Consider the following 21,829-nt stretch of genomic DNA (forward strand, 5'->3'; position numbering starts at 1 on the left):
ACTTGCTGGCCATCCTGGGAAAACAAAAACATCCGGGCGGGCAGCAGCGCCGCGAGCGCGAGAGAGCGGCACTCCATAAATCCCCCGAAGCAGGTGCTTTGTAGTCGGCACAAGGAAATGAGCACATTATTCATCTCGGCTTAAACCCCTAAACGTTTCCTGTCCTGTGAGTCAGAAATAACCCTGGGAGATCATTCCTGGGCCACGCAGGAGCCGCGCTGTCCAAGAAAGTGCCACACGCCTGTCAGGCCCGGGGCCAAGGGAAGAGCGGGCACCCGTGGCGGAGCTGCCCCGGTGAGCGGCTGCAAGATGAGCGGCCACGAGCTGGGGCACGAATGGGCCTTCGCGTGCCTGGCCTCGGCGTCTCGCTCTCCACGGCCATCCCCGGGCGTTCGGGATGAACCTCAGCAGCAATGCCCTTGCAGGGAGATGTATCTCAGCAGGAATATCGTAGCCTGGTTTCGGACAGGGACTGGCCCTGGGCTGAACCCTCCATGTGCTCCATTGGCCGATGACACCAACTCCTCCATGTGTCCGGTGGCCCGGCTTCCTGACCCGCTCGGAGCTGCTGGTTATTAAATATTAGGAAATATATTTCCCCGTGATGGCAGCCAAAACCTAGAGCAGGGCCCAGAGAGGAAACCTCCATCCTCGGCGACCTTCAGCCCTTGATGGGACCAGGCCCTGAGCAACCTGCTAGAGGTTGGCCCTGCTTTGGAGGGTTTAGCCACCACTGTCCCTTCCAGCCACCGTCCCTCAGTGACTCTGTGAACGCGTGTAGATCCCCTCGTTGGGTGATGGGGCATGGAGAGGCACTGGCAGTTGGTGAGTCCCAGTGAACACGTTGCCTCATGGACTCGTTGGGTCTCTGCCCTTGCTGCACGGACAGGCCCCTGCCCTGAACCTGCCCTGAACCCGAGGAACAACACAGCTGCCACATTACCCACATTTTTCCCTTTAAACTATTCACTTCTGCTCCATTTTTTCCGTTGTTGGCACATAAAATCCAAACACAAACAAGGAGTCCTTCAGGTTACCCTGACAACAAGAGCAGAGGAAACCCATAAATGCAAAGGTCGCCCCGCATGCACCAAGCCATCCCTGCACATTATCTCACGCCACAGGCTCGCCACTCTTGGCCCACACCACCTCACATGCTAGCCTGGCCTGACACGTGGGCCGGGCCTCCTCAGTGCCCGAGATGGCTCCGCTTTCACCTCCATCTCCTCCCTCTGTGGTGCCAAAGCGCTGCCGGCAGCCAGGTAAGGGCAGACAGTACCCAGGGAACTGTCCTTGCCCAGAGCTGAGCTGCCAAAGGCTCTTTGCAGGCTGCAGAGCAGCCACGTGGCTGCAGGCTCTGGAGGGCGAGACCTTCTGGAGATGTTCTGGAGCGAGGTGTCCTTCTGAGGAACTCTCCTCCACTAGCACCACGGCAGGGGACAGCCTGCTGGGCCCCACGTGTGGCACCTACCTCCTTCCCACTCCAAGCCTCCCATTACCAAGCCCATTTATGACCCCCAGCCCATGCAGTGGCTACAGCAAAAAGGAGCCAGTGCCCGCCTGGGCCACCACGTGCTTTTCCAGGGCTGTGCCAGAGCGCTAGACCTCCCGGCAACCCAACGCGGTACGCACATCCTGTGCCCTGTGCCATGTACGCTGCGCAGCTCCTCTGCATGGCCCCAGGAGCTGGCAGTCCCCAGGGCACCCCACTCCTGATGCCTGTAAAGCTCTTCACAGCCACCTCCGGGAATGACAGGTTTCTGGCCCCGCTCTCGGTGCAGAGGTGACTACGTCTGGCACGCTCCTGCAGACGTTAGCTTGGTTTATTGCATTCCAGGGTAGGGAGAAACATTTTTGACCAATTAAACAATCACCCGCTTTGGGGGCTTTGGGCTTGTTTTTGCTTTCTGGGAACCCAGGAAACAAGACAGGAACCTTTCGGTCATGACCCCCAACCTGGGGCAGGTGGCCAGGGCTGCGCCCTCAGTGTTGGCCACGCTCCCACCCAGCACGCGGACTGCCACGGCCGGGGCGCTGGGCACAGCCCCACGGTGACGTGTGGCAGCTCCAGGCCTGGGAGCAGATCCGGCACCTGGGGATGGCTGCTGCTGGTAGCTCGCAGGAGGGATGGGGGTCTCCTGGGGTGCAAAACCAAACCCCCTCCTGCAGGGAGACCGATCCACGGCTCCCTCAGGGCAAAGGTTTGGCAACAGCTTTCACCTTGAATCATTAAAAATGAGCCTTCTAGTAGAAAACTTGTCAGATCCAAGCTGAGAGGCTTCAACTGCAGGAAAGAAGTGTAGTGAAACAGTGCAGGACCCACAGGGTTATTCCAGACGGGCAACCACGGACTATCTTTTGGAGAGATCTTCTGCAGGAATGAGCGGCGGCCCTGGGTGCTCCTTGGCCGCAGCCTGTCCCAGTGCTGGGCCGGCAGGAGGGATGCGGTGGGAGACGTGCTGCGACCTGCTCTCAGGGTGCAGGGCCTTCTGTTAACCACTGGTTTGAGCTGTGCCCTCAGCAGGGCTTGACCGAAACAAGGGAAACGAGTGGTATCCCGTGTTTTGTCTTTCCACCCTTGCTCTGCTGTTTCTTCTGTTGCAGTCACACTCCAGAAGCGGAAGAAATCACAAATCGCAGTCCTGGTCTGCACGTTGCTCTCCCAGCTCTGCCGGGAGAGCTGCCCTGCCGGGCTGGCGATCCCGTTTGCCAGGAGTGACCCCCCCAAGATCCATCGCTCCGTGTCCCTCCCTCCCCTCTGCCCCGGGGATGGTTGCGCCGGGGCCCGGCTCAGCCTGCGCGGGAGGCTGCAGCCGAAGACGGTGGCACGCGACACACCGTGCAGATACCGCGTCCCCTCCGTTCTGCACAGCCCTGGTCTCTGGGACGGCTTGGGACGGCTAAGGAGAGGACGCGGCACATTCGGGCACGCTGCTCGTGAGACCCCATCCCCTTCCCAGCCCTCCCTGCCCCAGCGGTGCACGGTGCCCTGGCGGTGCCAGCATCCCCGTGCAGCGGTGTACAGCGTGCAGCGTACGGTGTACAGCACCGGTCACTGGGCCCCCTCTGCTGGCATTTGCACGCAAACACTCCCTGCTGAGCCTGGCACGGCCCCGACCCCAGAGCAAAGCCCGGCCCCGTACAGGCCTCCCAGCAGCGGGAGTGCAGCGCTGCTCCCCGTGCTCCCGGCCGGCTTCCCCGTGGCCCTGGCGTCGCTTCACCCCGACGCTACGCCCCCGTTGCTTGCAGCACGTCCCACAAGAGCATCGCTAGGTCCCCAACAAGTGACACAACAGCCTCGTCCCCAGCCCATCATAGGCAGGGACAGAAAAGGTTGGACAAAGCTTTTTCCGGAGCCGGGGGGCCGTCAGCCCCTTTCCTCCGGGAGCGCCCTCACCCGTCGCAGGGAAGTTGGTTGCGCGCCTGGTCTGCAAGTCCCACCCGCTCCCGGCCCCTTCTGGAGGCACCGTGCCTGCTGCGGCTTTCTAGCCGGCTCTCCTGCTCCCGGCAAGAGCGGATGAGAGCCCGGGGTCCCTCTGCTCTCTCTGCCTGCGCCTCCGGGAAACCCTCGGCCCTGCTGGGGTGAAACGTGCCCTTCTGCACAACCAGCCTTGACCGGTGCCTGCTCCTACCCCAGAGGCATCCCCTGCTCTGCCCTCCTGCTCCGAGGTCCCCAGAAGTCCCCCGGGTGGCATCCCGCAGGCCGGGAGCACACCCCAGTTGCCAGCCTGGGGCTCCCCAGGGAAGAGGGAGCAGCGGAGGCTCCCCGAGGCTGGAGGTGTTTGGGCGACAGGCTCCAAGCCCAGCCCTTGCTGGAGTGCCCCTGTCCCCATTTCCTCACGTCCCCATCTCGTCTCGCCACGCAGGGCCTGGTGCAGTCAGCGCCCCAGGGTCTTTGGCAGCTGCAGAGCTTTTGGCAAGGGTCCTCGGGACATATTTGTGCCCCAGGCAATGCCGACGGGCTTTGAGGCTGAAACGGGGCGGGCGCTAGAAAAGGCACCGTGGCCCCAAACTGTGCCAGGTCCCCAGCCAGGCGGGCTTGAGTTTGGCCAAGCAGCACAGAGAAGGTGCGGATCACCTGGGCTGCGCTTCCCAAGCAGCACCCCTGGGGATCCACTGTGCCCAGCTCTGCTCTCGGTCCTTCCCAGGCTCAGGGACACAGTGATTTCACCAGTACTCCTGGAAATGCCTGGGCTGAGGGGGATCTCCAGGAACTTCCTTTTGCTGGACTGCAGGGGGACGGGAGGGCTGGCTGCTTCATGCACCCCGGGCAGTCCCCCTCTCCCCCAGCCCCGGTGCCCCAGGGGGAAGCTGCTTCAGACCCTCCCTGCTTCACACTTCTCACCCAGACGTACACCCCGTTTGGATTACAGCTGCTCCTGGGCCGGCATCGTCCTTTGGCTCAGGCAGCTCGCCCGGCTGGGAGCTGCGACCTCGCCGGGGTATTTATAGCCGGGAACCCAATGCCCGGAGCTCAGGTTCTGCTGGGCTGGGCAAGCCGAGCTCCGTGACCCCCCGACGGGAAGGACACGTCATTCATCGCGGGGACACGTGCGGAGGCACTGGCAGGAGGACGCCGGTCCTGGCCCCAGAGCGGCTGGGGCCCCCGAGGTGTCGGGCCCGGCTGCAGTTGGAGCTGCGCACGTGCCCGGAGGCGGGCCGGGGGGGGCGCGCGCAGCCGCTGCCCGTCCCGTCCGGGCCGCCACGTGGCCCTCAGGAGATGCCCAGCCTGTCCCTTACTCCTCACTCACGGCCTCCGGCAGCAGCGGTCCTGCGAGGGCCACGGGGCCGGGGGGGGGGGCTGGGGACACCCCCGGATCTCGCCGGCCGGATCCCAGCACGCCCCCCCGCAGGGGCAGCGGTGCCAGCGAGACCCCAGTGACTGGGGCCAACCCTGCAGCTCTGCGGGCAGCCGCGGGGGGCACGGCTCGTCCTCCGCACCGGGGCTGCTCGGGGCACCCGCGTGGGGAGGGCGCCCAGCTCAATCCCTCCAGGCGTCACCCCCTCCCCGTGCCTGCCAGTGCCCCTGCGTCCTCCAAAACGCCCTGCAACGGGCAGGGGCCGGCGGCAGGGCGGGGGGGCCGGCGGGGGCCCCGCGGGCCGGCGGCGGGCCGGCCGGGAATGCGAGGAATGCGGCGCGCGGCGGCTGCGTGCCCCCGCCGCGGCCCCGCTGCAACCCCCCCAAGCGGGGCCAGCTCCCCGCGGCAGCCCCTCGCCTGCTCGCGGCCCCCCGGCTCCCTGCCGCGCGGCCTCCCTCTGCCCCGCTCTGCAACCCCCCCCCCCCGGCGTCCCTGCAAGGGCTGGCGGGCGCTCCTCGGGGCTCCCTGCCCCCCCAGAGCCCCCCGGGGCTCTGTCCCAGCGCCCCTGCTCCGCTCGCAGCCCCCCCCTCCCCCGGCTGGTCTCCCCCACCCTCTGGCCCCCCCGGCCCCCCCTCCCGGCTTGCACCCCACGGACGGTTTCGGCGCCAGCGCCCCGCATCGGGGCCGCTGCTGAGGCTTGAAACCTGCAGCCCAGATGTGCTGCTGCCTCCGGCCCCCCCGCGGCTGGGAGCCGGGGGGCCCGGCGGAGGGACTCCCCGAGCCCTCTCCTGCCCCAGCGCCCCCGGCCCCAGCCAGACCCCAGCGATGTGACCGGCGCGCGCGTGGGGCAGGGGCGCAGCGGGCACAGCGGGCACAGCAGCTCCCCGGGCACCTCTCCCCCGGCACCCTCCACAGCAGGGGAGGCACAAGGGGACCACGCATGGAGCAAGGCACAAGGGGGGGGGTGCAAGGGGACCCCACAGCCTGGGGGACCCCCTGGCAGGGACACCCACACCCAAGGCTCTCTCAGACCCCCTGCACCCCCCCCCCCAGGGGGAGACTCACACTGAAGGCACCCTCTCTGCAGGCCCCCCCACCCAACACCCTGGGGCACCCCTCTGTGGGGACAGCACACCTGGGGCTCCCCCCGAGCGCCCCACAGCTTGGTCCCCCCAACTCCACAACCTGGGGGACCCCTCAGTGGGGACACCCCTACCCAGGGCCTTCCCCCTTTACCCCACAACTCGGCCCCCCCGGGGGACACCGCTACCCATGGCCTCCCTCCATAGGGCTCCTCACCCTCCTGCACCCCCCGGCCCACCCCACTCAGTGGGGACACCCTCCCCAGGGCCCCATAGTGCCCCCAGCCCACCCCCTCGGTGGGGACACCCTCCCCATGGCCCTATAGCACCCTTAGCCCACCCCCTCGGTGGGGACACCCTCCCCAGGGCCCCATAGCACTCTTAGCCCACCCCCCTCGGTGGGGACACCCTCCCCAGGGCCCCATAGCACCCTTAGCCCACCCCCTCGGTGGGGACACCCTCCCCAGGGCCCCATAGTGCCCCCAGCCCACCCCCTCGGTGGGGACACCCTCCCCAGGGCCCCATAGCACCCTTAGCCCACCCCCTCGGTGGGGACACCCTCCCCAGGGCCCCATAGCACCCTTAGCCCACCCCCTCGGTGGGGACACCCTCCCCAGGGCCCCATAGCACCTTTAGCCCACCCCCCTCGGTGGGGACACCCTCCCCAGGGCCCCATAGCACCCTTAGCCCACCCCCTCGGTGGGGACACCCTCTCCAGGGTCCCATAGCACCCTTAGCCCACCCCCTCGGTGGGGACACCCTCTCCAGGGTCCCACAGTGCCCCCACCCCACCCCCTCGGTGGGGACACCCTCCCCAGGGTCCCATAGCACCCCCAGCCCACCCCCTCGGTGGGGACATCCTCTCCAGGGCCCCATAGCACTCTTAGCCCACCCCCTCGGTGGGGACACCCTCCCCAGGGCCCCATAGCACCCTTAGCCCACCCCCCTCTTGGTGGGGACACCCTCCCCAGGGCCCCATAGCACCCTTAGCCCACCCCCTCGGTGGGGACACCCTCCCCAGTGTCCCACAGCGCCCTCAGCCCACCCCCTCGGTGGGGACACCCTCCCCAGGGTCCCACAGTGCCCCCAGCCCACCCTCTCGGTGGGGACACCCTCCCCAGGGCCCCATAGCACCCTTAGCCCACCCCCTCGGTGGGGACACCCTCCCCAGGGCCCCATAGCACCCTTAGCCCACCCCCTCAGTGGGGACACCCTCCCCAGGGCCCCATAGCACCCTTAGCCCACCCCCTCGGTGGGGACACCCTCCCCAGGGCCCCATAGCACCCTTAGCCCACCCCCCTCGGTGGGGACACCCTCCCCAGGGCCCCATAGCACCCTTAGCCCACCCCCTCGGTGGGGACACCCTCCCCAGGGCCCCATAGCACCCTTAGCCCACCCCCTCGGTGGGGACACCCTCCCCAGGGCCCCATAGCACCCTTAGCCCACCCCCCTCGGTGGGGACACCCTCCCCAGGGTCCCATAGCACCCTTAGCCCACCCCCTCGGTGGGGACACCCTCCCCAGGGCCCCATAGCACCCTTAGCCCACCCCCTCGGTGGGGACACCCTCCCCAGGGCCCCATAGCACCCTTAGCCCACCCCCCTCTTGGTGGGGACACCCTCCCCAGGGCCCCCGCGCACCCCGCGGGCGCCGCCCGGGCCCCCGCCGCCCGGGCGCACTGGGAGCGCGCGGCCGCCCCGACGGCGGGCGCGGTGGCCGGTGGCCGGTACCCGGTGGCCGGTGCCCGGGGCGGGGGGCGGCGGGCCGCGAGCGGCGGCGGCGGCAGGGGGCGCTGCCCCCGGCGGCGGCCGGTGCGGTCCCGCCCGGGGGGAGGCGCCGGCGGCGGGGCGGGCGCGGGCGCGGGCGCGGCGCAGGGAGCCGCGGGCGGCGGCCGGGGCGCAGGAGCCAGCGCGGCCCATGGCTCCGCGGCTGCCGCTGGTGCTGGCGGCGCTGCTGGCGGCGGCGGGCGGCGGCGGCGGCGGGCGGCGGGCGGCGGCCCCCGACGGGGCGGGCGCCAATCTGACGGTGGCCGTGGTGCTGCCGGAGCGCAACCTCAGCTACGCGTGGGCTTGGCCGCGCGTGGGGCCGGCGCTGAGCCTGGCCCTGGAGGCGCTGGAGCGGGGCGAGCCGCCGCTGCTGCCGCGGCCCTTCTCGGTGCGCGTCGAGTTCATGAGCTCGGAGCTGGAGGGCGCCTGCTCCGAGTACGTGGCGCCGCTCAAGGCCGTGGACCTCAAGCTCTACCACGACCCCGACGTGCTCTTCGGGCCGGGCTGCGTCTACCCCGCCGCCACGGTGGGGCGGTTCGCCTCGCACTGGCGGCTGCCGCTCATCACCGCCGGCGCCGTGGCCGCGGGCTTCAGCCAGAAGCGGAAGCTCTACAGCACGACGGTGCGCACCGGGCCCTCGGCCCCCAAGCTGGGCGCCTTCGTGGCCCACCTGCACGCCCACTTCAACTGGAGCGCCCGCGCCGCGCTCCTCTACGCCGACCGCCGGACCGACGACCGGCCCTACTACTTCACCATCGAGGGCGTCTACCAGGAGCTGCAGGAGGCCAGCAACATCACCCTGCGCTACCACATCTACTCGCCCGACGAGGGCGGCCCCGACGCCGCCGTCCACTTCATCAAGGCCAACGGGCGCGGTGCGGAGCGGGGCGCGCTGCGCGGGGAGCGGGGGGCGCGCGCGGGGCAGCGCGCAAGGCGGGGAGGCGCGCGGGGACCGTGCGCGGGGCCTGGGCGCAAGGCGGGGAGGCGCGCGGGGGCCGCCCGCGCGGCAGCGCGCAAAAGGGGGGGCGCGCGGGGACCCTGCACGGGGCAGCGCGCAGAAGAGGGGGGCGCGCGGGGACCGTGCGTGAGGCTGGGTGCAAGGCGGGGGGGCGCATGGGGACGTGCGGGGCGCAGCGCGCAAGGCAGGGGGGGCGCACGGGGACTGTGTGGGGGGCAGCGTGCAAGGCGGGGGGGTGCACAGGGACCGTGCGGGGGGCAGCGTGCAAGGCGGGGGGGTGCACAGGGAACCGTGCGGGGGGGCAGCGTGCAAGGCGGGGGGGTGCACGGGGACCGTGTGGGGGGCAGCGTGCAAGGCAGGGGGGGTGCACGGGGACCGTGTGGGGGGCAGCGTGCAAGGCGGGGGGGTGCACGGGGACCGTGTGGGGGGCAGCGTGCAAGGCGGGGGGGCGCACAGGGACCGTGCGGGGGGCAGTGTGCAAGGCGGGGGGGCGCACAGGGACCGTGCGGGGGGCAGTGTGCAAGGCGGGGGGGTGCACAGGGACCGTGCGGGGGGCAGCGTGCAAGGCGGGGGGGCGCACAGGGACCGTGCGGGGGGCAGTGTGCAAGGCGGGGGGGCGCACGGGGACCGTGCGGGGGGCAGCGTGCAAGGCGGGGGGGCGCACAGGGAACCGTGCGGGGGGCAGCGTGCAAGGCGGGGGGGCGCACAGGGACCGTGCGGGGGGTAGTGTGCAAAGCGGGGGGAGCGCGCAGGGACCCTGTGCGGGGCTGGGCGCAAAGAGGGGCACAAGGGGACCGTGCATGGGGCAGGTCGCGGGGTGGGGGGTAAAGGGACCCATTCGGGGGGCTTAGGGAGGGGAAGGAGCAAAGCCCTGCAGAAGGGAACGGCAAGAGGCCGGGGCGCAGTGGGACCTGCGTGGGGCACGGCGAGGGGACAGGGAAGCCGTGGGACTTGCAAGGGGCACAGTGAGTGGCCGGGAGACTGTGGGACCTGTGTGGGGCACAGCAAGGGGGCAAAGTGGGACCTAGGTGGTGTACAGAGAGGGGCGAAGGTAGGCATAGTGGGAGCTGGGTGCAGCGGGACCCTGCTCGGGGAGGGTGGCCCAGCAGGGGACAAGGCAGCTCCAGGGCCTCGAGACCAGCCCAGTGCAGGCGGGGGCTCCCGGGCAGCGGGGGCCGCGCGCTCCCTGTCCCCAGCCCCGCCACCCTGCGCCGGAGCCCTCGCCCCGGTGGGCACTGCCAGACGCGTTGGGCTACGCCAGGAGGGAGAGCAGGGCCAGGGACACTTGGGGGACCCTGCGAGCACGGTCCTGGCACATCCTGCCCTCTGCCGAGCCAGCCCAGGCACAGCCCGTGTTAGCTGGATTGGGGCCGTCCCCGAGGGCAGTTTGGACGCGGCCGCCCCGCGTGGCGGCTGAGTGGGACAGCGTGGACGCGGCTGCAGGATGGTCCTGGCTGAGGTTGCTCGCTCAGGAGCAGCGAGGCTCCGAGGTGCCGGCCCGCAGGGAGCCCCCGGCTTGGCCCATGGGTGCCCTTGGGTCGTGCCGGTCCCTGGCTGCGGCGGGGGACCCGGGAGGGGCAGCTGCCGCCCCATCCCGGAGAAGCACCCACCCGCCTGAGCGATGCTGACAGATGAGAGGGCTGGGCTGGACCCCTGGGACGGGGCTTTGGGACGGCCCCACCCTGCTGATGGAGGGATAAATCAATTTGGCGCGCTGAGAGCGCCCCGGGAGAGCTGCTATATTGGGAGCAGGAGGAAATGGACTGGATTACGGAGGCAGCTGGAGACCAAGGGCGGCCTGATGCTGTTTCATTATTGATGAGCAGGGTTTATTGATCCTGGAGACAACTGCTCGGCATTGTTTCTTAATGGATCCTAAGATGCTGTGTCATTAAGAAGGACGTCAAGCCTGGGCAAGTGGAGCCAGACTGGACAGTGGGAAATTTGGCTGAGGGAACGCTACTCCTGGCTCTGTTGGGCCAAGCTGCCGGCTTACGGGGGGACCGGGCCGTGCTCGGCCGCGTGCTGGGCTCCCAGGGGCCGAAGGCACGGTTTGCTGGGCTGGCCCAGGTGCGTAGGGCTGTGCTGGCGAGGAGGCTGACGGCGCCGGATCGGTGAGGTTGGGCATCCCATGATGAGTCAAAGGAGCCGAGGGTGGGCTTGTGCCCACCCCTGCAATTTGCTTGGCCGAGCGGTGGGCATGGAGGCTCGCTGCGCCGGCGGTGCTGCCGTGGGGCTTGGAGCTCTACGTGGGACGGGGGGGCAAAGAACCGCGCACAGAAAAAGGCCAAAATCAGTGATTCCAATCACCGTTTCCGGCTTGGTGCCATAAATCACCTCGATGTGAATCGACCCCTCGTGATGCAGGCAGGAGACGAGGGCCGGGAAGAGGGGGCCAGGCGTGGGCAGAGACGCGGGGCAGCGCGTGGGCCCGCCGGCTGGCCTGCAGGGAAGCTGGGGCTCTTTGGCTGCAGCCAGGCGCTGGGGGGGCAGGATGGGGGGCTGGACGTCTGGAGACCGGGTGTGCGGACAGGATGTTCGGGCCGGCAGTGCCGACATCGCCGTGGCCCTGGTGGTCCCCCAAGCTTGGAGGTGTGGGGCAGGGAGCGGGAGCCGTCTGCCAGGCTGTCCTAGGGCAGATGCCCGTTGTCTGCGCACTGCGGTGGGGATGGCTGGTCCTCGGGAGCGCGTGGCTGCGGGGCCACCGGAGCGTGTGGGGACCCCTGCGTGAGCTGCATTGCCCCAGCACGCGGGTACGCCGTGGGGCGCCGGTGGCGGGACCTGCTAGAGCCCTGGCTGTCCGGCTCGGCGTTTCGGCACCGCAGCAGGGGTGTGGGTGTGCTGGCAGCCCTGTGTGCGTAGGGACGCGGCGCTGGGGCACGTGTGGGGTGTCAGGCAGGGAGAGAGCTGGGGAGGGAAGCAGGAGCTGCAGTTGCAGCGCGTGTCTGGGGCTACGTCCTGCAACGAGACCACGTCGTTTGTTCTGGCTTCGGCTCCCTTCTCCCAGGTGATGGGCATGAGTTTGGTGAAGGAAAACTTCGCTGGGGAAAGCCACTTCCCTGTCCCCCTCGTCAGCTCCTGAAGCTCCCGATCCTCAATGTTTGCAGCTCTCAAGAGTGAGCGCGGGGGGTTGAGGGAGCTCCACAGTTTGGAAAGAGCAGGGCAGGCGAGCCCCTGCCCCGTCCTGCATGCTAGCGCCTTGTGCTTCCCGTTGCCCCCCTCGCGGGCCCTGGGCGACGTGCAGGGGCCCTCGTCTCTCCTGCAGCTCACAAAAGCACTGATATAATTAGAGCTGAGGTTGAGGGAATTACCGGGGCATCTGCCTGCGCAGCACAGGTCCTGTGCCTGGGGAAACGGGGGGGTGCTGCTGCCAGGAGGAGAGTGGATTTGGCCCTCCTCATGCGCACAATATCCGCGGGAAGGGGAAGGGCGCTCGACTGGGGCGGTGGTCTCAGCCCCGCTTTGGGGGCTGTGCGTTGGCAGCGCTCCTCCGAGCAGGCCTGTGCGCCCCGGGGCGTCCCGCGCTGGCCCTGCTGCACGAAACAGGGATGTGCGGGGAGGTTTCCCTTTGCCCTCAGTTTCGGGTTTCCTTCCCTGGCGCTGGAGAGCGGACGGCATCCCGCCGCCCCGTCCGCGCCGCGCTCTGCCCTCCTGCCTCACGGATACCCCGTGGGTCGGCGCCGGGGGGCTCTGCGCTGCCTGCACCTCCTGGGTGCCAGACGGGCCAGCCAGGCCCCCCGCGCCCGGTATCCCCCGTGATGCTGCCAGCCCCGCCGGGCTGAGGCTCCCCTGCAAGGCTTTGGCTGCGTTTGCAGCCCCCCGTCGGACCCGGGGAGCCGACCTGCGGGCGGCCGTCAGCAGGCACGCGGCGTGCCGGCGGCCGCCTGCGTCACGGAGAGCCGCCAAGGCTGACCCTGCCCTGCCCGGCTCTTGTAACTGCCCCCGGGGAGCTGTCGAGGCGCCGTTCCTCCTCCCGCTCTCCGTGGCCTTTGACTAGGCTGGGTTTTGCTGCTGGCGTCGGAGCCTGCTGCGCCGGGTGTCCCGCCATCTGCCACCAGCTGTTGTTGCTCCCCAGCCCATTCGGTGCCTCTCGCCGCGAGCTTCATGCTGCTTTTTAGCAGCGTCCCCCAGCCTGGCGCCTGCTCCGGGCTGGGCTCGGTCATAGGTCAGGTCCGCGCGCGGGGCTCGCGGCCTCTGCGTAGCTCCCGCGTCGCCGCCGCTGCCGAGGTGCTGAGCTGCCCGAAGTGGCGGAGCGGTTTGGGGAGTGGGAGCTGGTGGGTTTCTCTGCGCCAGACCCGCACAGCTCCGCGGGGCGGGCAGAGACAGTGCTTACGGAAGGAGGTGCAGCATTCGGGGCGAAACCATTTCTGACCCCTTAGGAAATCTGAAACAGGCTTCTGCTCGTGCCTGCCTTGCTCAGCTTGGGCCGCCGGCGCCGAGCGGGGAGCGAGGACGATGGCGGGGCGGAAGGAGCGTGGACGTCGCGGCGGCAGGGTGCTGGGGTGCCCGGCTGTGAATCTCTCGCGAGGAGAGCAGAGGTTCCCGGAGGACGGGCGGGAGCCGCCTCCGGCTGTGCAGCGACACGTTGCCGCCGGGTACCGGCCTCAGCCGCGATGGCAGAGGGATGTTTGTGTTGGCCGGCGTGCGGCACGTTTGTCACCTTGTTCCCCTGTGTCCCCTGCCGTTGAGCCTCTGCCCCCCGCCCAGAAGCAGCTCCCGGCATCTCTGCGGCTTTCCGGTTCGCAGGGTGGCTCTGCGGGGTTTCTTCTCCCAGCCCGGGCTGCCTTGCTGCGCTGAGAGTCGAGGCTGTCGGGAGCCCCTGCGGATCCCGCTGCCTGCCTGGCCCCGCGCCCGCGCGCAGCAGGGGGGCTCTCCTGGCGCAGGGACCCTGGCCCGGGGCTTCCTTGCTCGCCCCGTCCTTCCCTGGGCTCCGAATCCGGCCGGGGCCCTGGCACGGCGCTGAGCCCGCGCGGGAGGGCTGCGCGCCGGGGCCAGCGTCTGAGCGTGACATTCCTCCGGCGCCCGCCGCCTCCTCCTCCCACGTTGCTCAATCCCGGGTTCCCAGCCAGCCTGGCTGGAGCGGGGGCCCTGGTTTTCCGGGGGGAGGGAGGAGGCGGTGGCAGGAGCCTCTGCTCTGGCCCTCCGAGGGCGAAGAGGGCCCCTGCTCGGGGGGGTTTCAGACGGTCTCAGGCGCAGCCCGCGTGGCGGCCCTCCCCGCCGCCCGCGGCGCTCTCGGCCGGCCCCGTGCAGCCCCCGTCGCGGTGCCCGGGCCGGGTGTCCCTGCGGGGCCGGCAGAGCCCCGGCGCTGGGCTGGGGGCAGCCGGGGCGGCGGGCCGGGGCCCGGGCACCCCCTTGCCGCGTGCGCCACACCAGCAGATGCTCTGTTTCCAATTAATGCCGCAGCCGCCGAAGGTGCTGGAATCCGGGAACCTGCACATTCCTGCCGCACGACCGCAAACCCAAACATGTTTTTGTCCCTTCCCGAGTCTGGATTCCCCAGCGTCCTCTGGGCAAAGGCTGCCGTCCTCCGGGGCACGGCCCCCGGGCCTTTCGGGACCTGTTTTCCCCTGGCCGGGGCTGGTGGAGCCCCTCGAGCGGGGATGCCGGGCCAGCGGGCTCCCGGCTGCTCCGTCAGGGGCTGGGGGGGACGGGCAGCATCCCATGGAGGTGGTCCTTGGTTGTCACCTCCCTTCCCGGGCACGGCGGCGGGGTGCCTGCGCGCGGGGTCGGTGTCGGGGTGGGGGGGGATCAGCCTGGGCAAGACCCATTTCAGTGGGGCTGCGTAAGGGCTGTGTGGGGCTGCTGTTTCTGAGGGTGCCTGGCGTCTGTTTGGGCAGGACCCGTCTGTGCTGGGGTTGTGTGCCGGCGCGGTGGGGGGGTGCCGGAGCGCTGTGCGTGGGGTGACTGATGCCAGGCTGTTGTGCGTGGGGATGCACGGGGTGCCTGTGCCATATTTCGGAGCAAGGGTTGCCTTTTTGTCCGTTCTGACCCTCTAACCCAAGGTGTCCAAGGCGGCAGGAGCGGGACAGGGCAAATGAGGGCCGTGGAGGGGGCTGGCTGGGCTCTCCGGCCGTGAGGGTATGGGCATGTGGGCATTAAAAGATGGTGAGCTGAGATCTTCCCCGTCCGCCTGCTCCGTCTTCCCCTCTCCGGGAGGGGAATTTGCTCTGCCCCGTCCCCCTGAGAGAAAGGAGCCTGCTGTGCGCGTGGCAGGGGTGTCCTGGGTGCCCGAGGAGGCGCTGGTGGCCGGGGCGGGCGGCAGCGGGTGCCGGCGTGCCCCCCTGACGCCCCCTCTCTCCCGCAGTGGTTTACCTCTGCGGCCCGCTGGAGATGCTGCGGCGGATCATGCAGCGGGCGCAGCGCGAGAACCTCACCAACGGCGACTATGTCTTCTTCTACGTGGACGTCTTCGGGGAGAGCCTGCGGGGAGACTCTGCCCGTGACGCCCTCAAGCCCTGGCAGCAGGGCCAGGGCCAGGACTCGGGGCTGCGCGAGGCCTTCCAGGTGAGCGGCGCGGCGTCCCTTGCCTGCGGCCGGGGCCGGGGCCGGGGCCCGGGGCAGCGCTGCCGGACCTGCGTGAACAGCCGCGGTGCTGTGCTTGCTTGCAGACGGTGCTGGTGATCACCTACCACGAGCCCCAAAACCCCGAGTACCAGCACTTCCAAACCCAGCTCATCCTGCGAGCCAAGGAGAATTTTGGGGTGCAGCTCAACTACTCCCTGGTAAGTGGGGCCCCGTGGGTCTGCATGCCAGGAGGTGAGGACTGGTCTGACCGGGACTGTGGCATGTCCCCAGTGTGCAGAAGGTGGGACATGACCGCGTGCAATGCCAGAGGTGCCGTCTCCGGAGGCTGTGTGTATGGCCTTGGTGCTTGGGGTTATGGGGCTGTGGGTGGGTGTACGGCCCCGATGTCTGGGGTCATAGGGCTGGGGACGCTGACGTCTCTCCCCGACAGATGAACCTGGTGGCAGGCTGTTTCTACGACGGGGTGCTGCTGTACGCCATGGTGCTGAACGAGACGCTGCGGGAGGGCGGCTCCAAGAAAAACATCACCCGCATCATCCAGAAAATGCGGGACCGCAAGTTCCAGGGTAACGGTGGGGTCGGGGTGGGAGTTGAGGCCGGTGGCCTGGCTGGGCCGACGCAGTGGAGCTGGCACCCGTGGTGGGAGCTGAACATGGTCCCTCTCCCACCTGGGTCTCGCTTCTCCTGCAGGGGTGACGGGGCTGGTGAGCATGGACAGCAACAACGACCGGGACACGGACTTCAACCTTTGGGCCATGGGCGATCCCGAGAGCGGGCAGTACGAGGTGGGGGCTGGTGCTGGCCCTGCGGAGCCGGGGCAGCGGGGAGCGTGCCCGCAGCCGGGTCTGGGGAAGGGATGCTCGGAGCGCTGTGAGTGGGGAGCTCCAGGGCGAGTTGGAGGGCCCTGGGGCTGGTGGGGGTCCGCAGGCTCAGCGCTCTCTCCCCGTAGGTGGTGGGACACTACTCAGGTGCGGAGAAGCAGATCCACTGGCTGGAGCCCATCCACTGGGTGAAGGGGGCACCCCCCCTGGACAACCCGCCCTGCGTTTTCGACGTGGATGACCCCTCCTGCGATAAAAGTGAGTGTAGTGGGGCAGCTAGCCCCCAAGCACCGACATCCCGGCTTCCCCCATCCCTTGGTCCCCAGCGCCCTTCGTCAGTGGGAGCTCCAGCCGGGCTCTCCCAGGCTTTGGGGCGGTTTCCCCTGGGCGCTGGCCTGGCCGGTGCCCACCGCAGGGTCCGGGGGCTCTGCGGTGGGGGGGAAGCCAGGCTGTGCTAACGCCCCCTGCTCCCTGCAGCCCCCCTCTCCATGCTGGCCATCGTGGCTTTGGGCGCCGGCCTCACCTTCGTCATGTTCGGCATCTCCAGCTTCCTCATCTTCAGGTCAGTCGGGGACCGGGGAGCCTCTGCCTTGGCCCCGGGCGCCCCTCGAGTCGGTGGGGGGCAGGCCGGGCAGCCAGGGTGCTGGGCAGGGTGAGGGACCGGTCCTGCCCCGCTGGGCGACCCCGGGCAGGGCCACGGGTGCCTGACCCCGCCGTGCTCCCCAGGAAGCTGATGCTGGAGAAGGAGCTGGCCAGTATGCTGTGGCGGATCCGCTGGGACGAGCTGCACTTCGGGAGCGCCGAGCGGTACCACAAGAGAGCGGGCAGCCGGCTCACGCTGTCCCTGGTGAGAGCGTCGCGCCTCGCCCTGCCGCTGCGCGCCTCTCCGGCCCCTAGAGAGCCGCGTCCCTGGCAGAGCATCCCACCTCCTCCCGTAGACTTCGCCCTCCCTATAGAGCATGTAGCCCCACGGACCCTGGCCCTGCCGAGCCCCGTTCTGCGCCGTCCCCTGCGCGCCCCGCTGCCGCCGGCTGTCCCTGCCCCGCAGCCCTCGTCCCTAACCCTCTCCTTCCCTCCCAGCGCGGCTCCAGCTACGGCTCCCTGATGACCACCCACGGCAAGTTCCAGATCTTCGCCAACACCGGCCATTTCAAGGTCAGTCCGGCCGGCGGCGAGAGCGGCCGCCTCGCCGCCTGCCGAGCCCTGCAGCCCGCGGCCGTGCGGCGTCCCCGCGCCCTCCGGCGTCCCCCTCGGCTGCGTGCTGGCACCTTGCTCCCCGCCACGTGCCGCCTCCGCCGTGGCCCCCGTTACAGCGTTATCCGTGCCCGGCTGTCCCCCCGCCGCGCGGCCGCCCTGTGCCCCTTTCCCTCCCCGCGCGGCACTGACCTCTCCTCCGCCCCAGGGCAACGTGGTGGCCATCAAACACGTCAACAAGAAGCGCATCGAGCTGACGCGGCAGGTGCTCTTCGAGCTGAAGCACGTAGGTGTGGGGTCCGGGCGGCGGGGGGCACCCTGCTTGGGGGCACGGCGGCTGGTCCTGCTGGCGGGGGGGCTGGGGGACACAGGGCCAGGCTGGTCTGTGGGTGCCGGGGCGCGAGCAGCAGCGTGTCCCGCCTGATCTCGGCATGGTCTCGGCTCTGCTTCCGGCTCTAGATGCGGGACATCCAGTTCAACCACCTGACGCGCTTCATCGGGGCGTGCATCGACCCCCCCAACATCTGCATCGTGACCGAGTACTGCCCGCGGGGCAGCCTGCAGGTAGAGGGGCCGGGAGGTGACACCCAGCCCGGCTGCACCCCATGTCCGGAGGGGTCCGGGGCGGGGGTTTCTCAGCGCTGTGCCCTGACGGCTAGTGACCTGGTTGCACTGAGGACAGGGCTGTGAACGCCCGGTGGCTGTGCGAGCCCCGCGAGACTTGGCGGTAGGGGAGCAGCCATGTGAACGGGGTGCCGGCGGGGCAGAGGCACGCGGACGGGACGGGGTCGGTGCCGCTGGGCCACCCCGGGCGAGCCCCGTGGCTCGGCTCCCTGCGAGGCCAGGCGCTCGGTGCTGCTGCCCGGCAGCGCTTGGCGGGACCCTGCTCACGTCCAGCCTGCTCCCCCAGGACGTCCTGGAGAACGAGAGCATCAACCTGGACTGGATGTTTCGCTACTCGCTCATCAATGACATCGTCAAGGTACCTGTATGAGGGCGCTGGGCTGTGGGGCTGTGGGACGGGGTGCCGGGGGGGTACCGGGGCTCTGCTCAGAGGTGCCAGCTTTGCAGCGTCCGTCTGTCTGTCCGGCACAGGGAATGGCCTTCCTGCACAACAGCATCATCGGGCACCACGGCAGCCTCAAGTCATCCAACTGCGTGGTGGACAGCCGCTTCGTGCTGAAGATCACCGACTACGGGCTGGCCAGCTTCCGCTCGTCCTGCGACGGCGAGGACACGCACGCCCTCTACGCCAGTGAGTGCCGTGCCGTGCCGTCCCCCGGCTGCTGGGGCACAGGCGCCGGAGCGGTCCCGGCCCGGTCCCCGCGGGGGTGGGATGGGGTGGCCCTGCCTCACCGCCCCGTGGCTGTGTCCTGCCAGAGAAGCTGTGGACGGCGCCGGAGCTGCTGCAGAAGGGCCAGCTGCCCCCGCAGGGCATGCAGAAGGCCGACGTGTACAGCTTCGGCATCATCGTGCAGGAGATCGCCCTGCGCAACGGCCCCTTCTACATCGAGGGCATGGACTTGAGCCCCAAAGGTGAAGGCGGTGGGGGGGGGGGCGTTTGCCGGTGCTCGCCCGGTGCCCCCGGCGAGCTGGCGCCCTGACGCCGCGTCCCCCCGCCCCGGCAGAGATCGTGCAGAAGGTGCGCAACAGCCAGAAGCCGTACTTCCGCCCCTCCCTCGACATCGGGGTGCACAGCGAGGAGCTGGCGGTGCTCATGGAGCGCTGCTGGGCGCAGGAGCCGGCCGAGCGCCCCGACTTCGGCCAGATCAAGATCTTCATCCGCAGATTCAACAAGTGGGTGCTGGTGGGGGGTGGCCGCGGGTGCTGGAGGGGCTGAGAGCAGCCCTAGCCCTTGCAGACAGCAGGACCTGGTGGCTCTGGGAGGACAGCTGGGTCCCCAGGTGCCCTGGGGGCACCTCACCCCGTTGGGAGCGAGGGCGCGTCGCGGCCCCCGGCTTCCCAGGCGCCGGTGTCCCTGCAGGGAGGGCAGCACCAGCATCCTGGACAACCTGCTGTCGCGCATGGAGCAGTACGCCAACAACCTGGAGAAGCTGGTGGAGGAGCGGACGCAGGCCTACCTGGAGGAGAAGCGCAAGGCTGAGAACCTGCTCTATCAGATCCTGCCCCAGTGAGGACGGGCGCGCGGGCGAGACGGGCGCGCACGGCGCTCCGGAGACGGGTGCCTGCTTGCACCCGCCGCCGGGCAAGCGCAGGGTCCCCATCCTGGCCCTGCGGGCCTGTGCCGGGGAAAGGGGTGGAGAGGGCAGGGAGCCTGGAGCGGGGTGCCGGGCTTCGGGGAGGGAGCAAGCGATCCTCCCCGCGGTCGCGCCAGGCCCCGTGGCACCCACCGTGCCTCCTTCCCTCCCCAGCTCGGTGGCGGAGCAGCTGAAGCGCGGGGAGACGGTGCGGGCCGAGGCTTTCGACAGCGTCACCATCTACTTCAGCGACATTGTGGGCTTCACCGCCCTCTCGGCTGAGAGCACCCCCATGCAGGTGAGAGCAGGGCCCCGCGGGGCGGCGGGAGAGCTTGGCAGCCCCGGGCTCGGGCCCGTGCCGCCGGCAGCTCGGGGCAGCTCAGAGGGACGTGCCCGCTCGCGGCCCCACGCTCGCCCTCGCTCCTTCCAGGTTGTGACGCTGCTGAACGATCTCTACACCTGCTTCGACGCCATCATTGACAACTTCGACGTGTACAAGGTGGGGGACGCGAGTGCGCGCAGCCCCCACCCCAGCAAGGCGCTGGCTGGGGGGGGCACGAGGAGGGGGCTGCGGGCAGGGGACGGGGGACCCCGACGAGGCGGGTGCTGCCAGGGCGGCGCAGGGCACGCTGCTTCCCCTAACCCCCGCTGCCGCAGGTGGAGACCATCGGGGACGCCTACATGGTGGTGTCGGGGCTGCCGGTGCGCAACGGGAAACTGCACGCCCACGAGATCGTCCGCATGGCCCTGGCCCTGCTCGAGGCCGTCAAAACCTTCAAGATCCGGCACCGGCCCAACGACCAGCTCCACCTGCGTATCGGCATCCACACCGGTGAGCCCACGCGTGTGAGCCGGTCCACACCGGTGAGCCCCAAGCTGAGAGATGCCAGAGGGCACAGGGGTGTGAGGGCTGCTGTCACCCCGTGGGTGACATAGGTGCCATGCTCAAGGATCCTTGGAGAGGCACTCAGCTGGGACTGCAGCTGGGAGACGCTCACCCATCCTGCAGCAGGTCACCACATCTCTGTGCCTATAGGCCCTGTCTGTGCTGGCGTTGTTGGTCTAAAGATGCCCCGCTACTGCCTGTTTGGAGACACGGTGAACACAGCCTCCCGCATGGAGTCCAATGGCCAGGGTGAGTCCCGAGGCCGGGGCCAGCCACGGGCTGCTGGCTTCTCCAGGGTTCATAGCTGCAGGTGGCACCCCCGTCCCAGGCCCCAGCAATGTCTCTTTTCCCTCCCTGTGCACCCCAGCCCTGAAGATCCATGTCTCGTCCACCACCAAGGAAGTCCTGGATGAGTTTGGCTGTTTTGAGCTGGAGCTGCGTGGAGATGTGGAGATGAAGGTGAGGCCAGCATTGGGTGGTGGGCAGGGGGCCTGGTGGAGGACCCCAGCCAGGTGCTCTGGACTGAGTGGTGTGGTATGGTACTGGGGGCCCCGTGCCCCTTGGCAGATCCTAGGCGATCTGGTAGTCTGCAAGGTCGCATCTGAGAGGGCAGTGGGTGGCACCAGCTCACCTGCACGAGGGCTGGACGGGGTCCGCACCGCAGCCAGGCCATGGGCTCAGGAAGGTCTGGCTCCGGTGCTGACCCAGTCATGGCTCTGAATGCTTCCCTCTGCCCCCAGGGCAAGGGCAAAATGCGGACGTACTGGCTGCTGGGTGAGAGGAAAGACCCCAAAGTCATCTGAGCCCAGCTGCGCCACCGCTGTGGAGCCCCGCGCCGCACCGGGACGCCGCGCTCTGCCTCCAGCCACGCTTCCCGGCGCCGCCTGGCCCTGCACGCCCCTGGGCCATGCCACAGACTGGGGTGGCCGGGGCCACCTCGGCCCCTGCAGCTCCCGGCTTCGGCCTCCTGGAGCAGGGCTCGGGCACGCGAGGCCCCACAGTGACAGCACCGCCTGCCCCCCACCCACAGGCACCAGCAAAGCCCACCTCCCCCCCGGGGTCCCGCTGCCCCGCGGAGGGGAGGAACCAGCCCCGATCCCGGCTCCGTGTCCCCCAACCCTCTCAGGTCCTGGACCCTCCTGCGTCCGCTCCCCCACGGCTCAGCTGGCTCTGAGCCCACTACCTGGGGCCTGGCTGCCCCACAGGGCATTTTGCCTTCTGTCTTCAGTATTCGGGCCCTGGCTGACCTTGTCACCCCTCCCTGGGGTGGGGGAAAGACGGGGGCTCCTGCCAGGACTGGCCCCTCAGCTGGAGCACAGCCGACTATGTGAAGTGCCGCTGCTCCTCCCCACACCCCCTGCCCGTCTCACCTGCCTCCCGCTCCCCTGTATATAGCCCCACCGGGTCGTGTAAATACCCCCTCCCACCAGGTGTAAATATAGCAGTCAGATAGCGCAAACTATTTTGTTGAAATACAGATTTCCCCAAACACCTCTGCCTCCAGCCTGTGCTTCGCTCCGACCCCCAAGCCGCGACCCCCCCCCCGCCCAGGCTGCAAAACTGGGGGTGGGTTTTGAGAGCTGACCCCCCACCGCAAGCTC

At 69.4% G+C, this 21,829-nt stretch overlaps 1 protein-coding gene across 2 annotated transcripts; it reads left to right on the forward strand.

Moving 5' to 3' along the window:
• Positions 1 to 7,741: 7,741 nt before the first annotated feature.
• Positions 7,742 to 21,719, forward strand: LOC104145797 (atrial natriuretic peptide receptor 2). 2 transcript variants are annotated; one of them, XM_068928482.1, is made up of 23 exons: positions 7,742 to 7,824; positions 8,008 to 8,521; positions 14,909 to 15,108; positions 15,213 to 15,326; positions 15,560 to 15,695; positions 15,820 to 15,914; positions 16,079 to 16,208; positions 16,428 to 16,512; positions 16,677 to 16,797; positions 17,031 to 17,105; positions 17,353 to 17,430; positions 17,604 to 17,708; positions 18,055 to 18,126; positions 18,240 to 18,399; positions 18,525 to 18,680; positions 18,773 to 18,941; positions 19,129 to 19,275; positions 19,517 to 19,640; positions 19,773 to 19,841; positions 20,000 to 20,174; positions 20,379 to 20,477; positions 20,596 to 20,687; positions 20,969 to 21,719. In XM_068928482.1, exons 1-23 carry the CDS (start codon positions 7,798 to 7,800, stop codon positions 21,029 to 21,031), a joined length of 3,006 nt encoding a protein of 1,001 aa, XP_068784583.1. In that variant the 5' UTR covers positions 7,742 to 7,797; the 3' UTR covers positions 21,032 to 21,719. The 2 variants fall into 2 exon arrangements, with proteins under 2 accessions (XP_068784583.1, XP_068784582.1); XM_068928481.1 differs by having other exon boundaries at positions 7,798 to 8,521.
• Positions 21,720 to 21,829: the final 110 nt, after the last annotated feature.

The sequence above is a fragment of the Struthio camelus genome, chromosome Z (assembly GCF_040807025.1).
Source record: "Struthio camelus isolate bStrCam1 chromosome Z, bStrCam1.hap1, whole genome shotgun sequence".
In the NCBI taxonomy this organism is placed as follows: domain Eukaryota; kingdom Metazoa; phylum Chordata; class Aves; order Struthioniformes; family Struthionidae; genus Struthio; species Struthio camelus.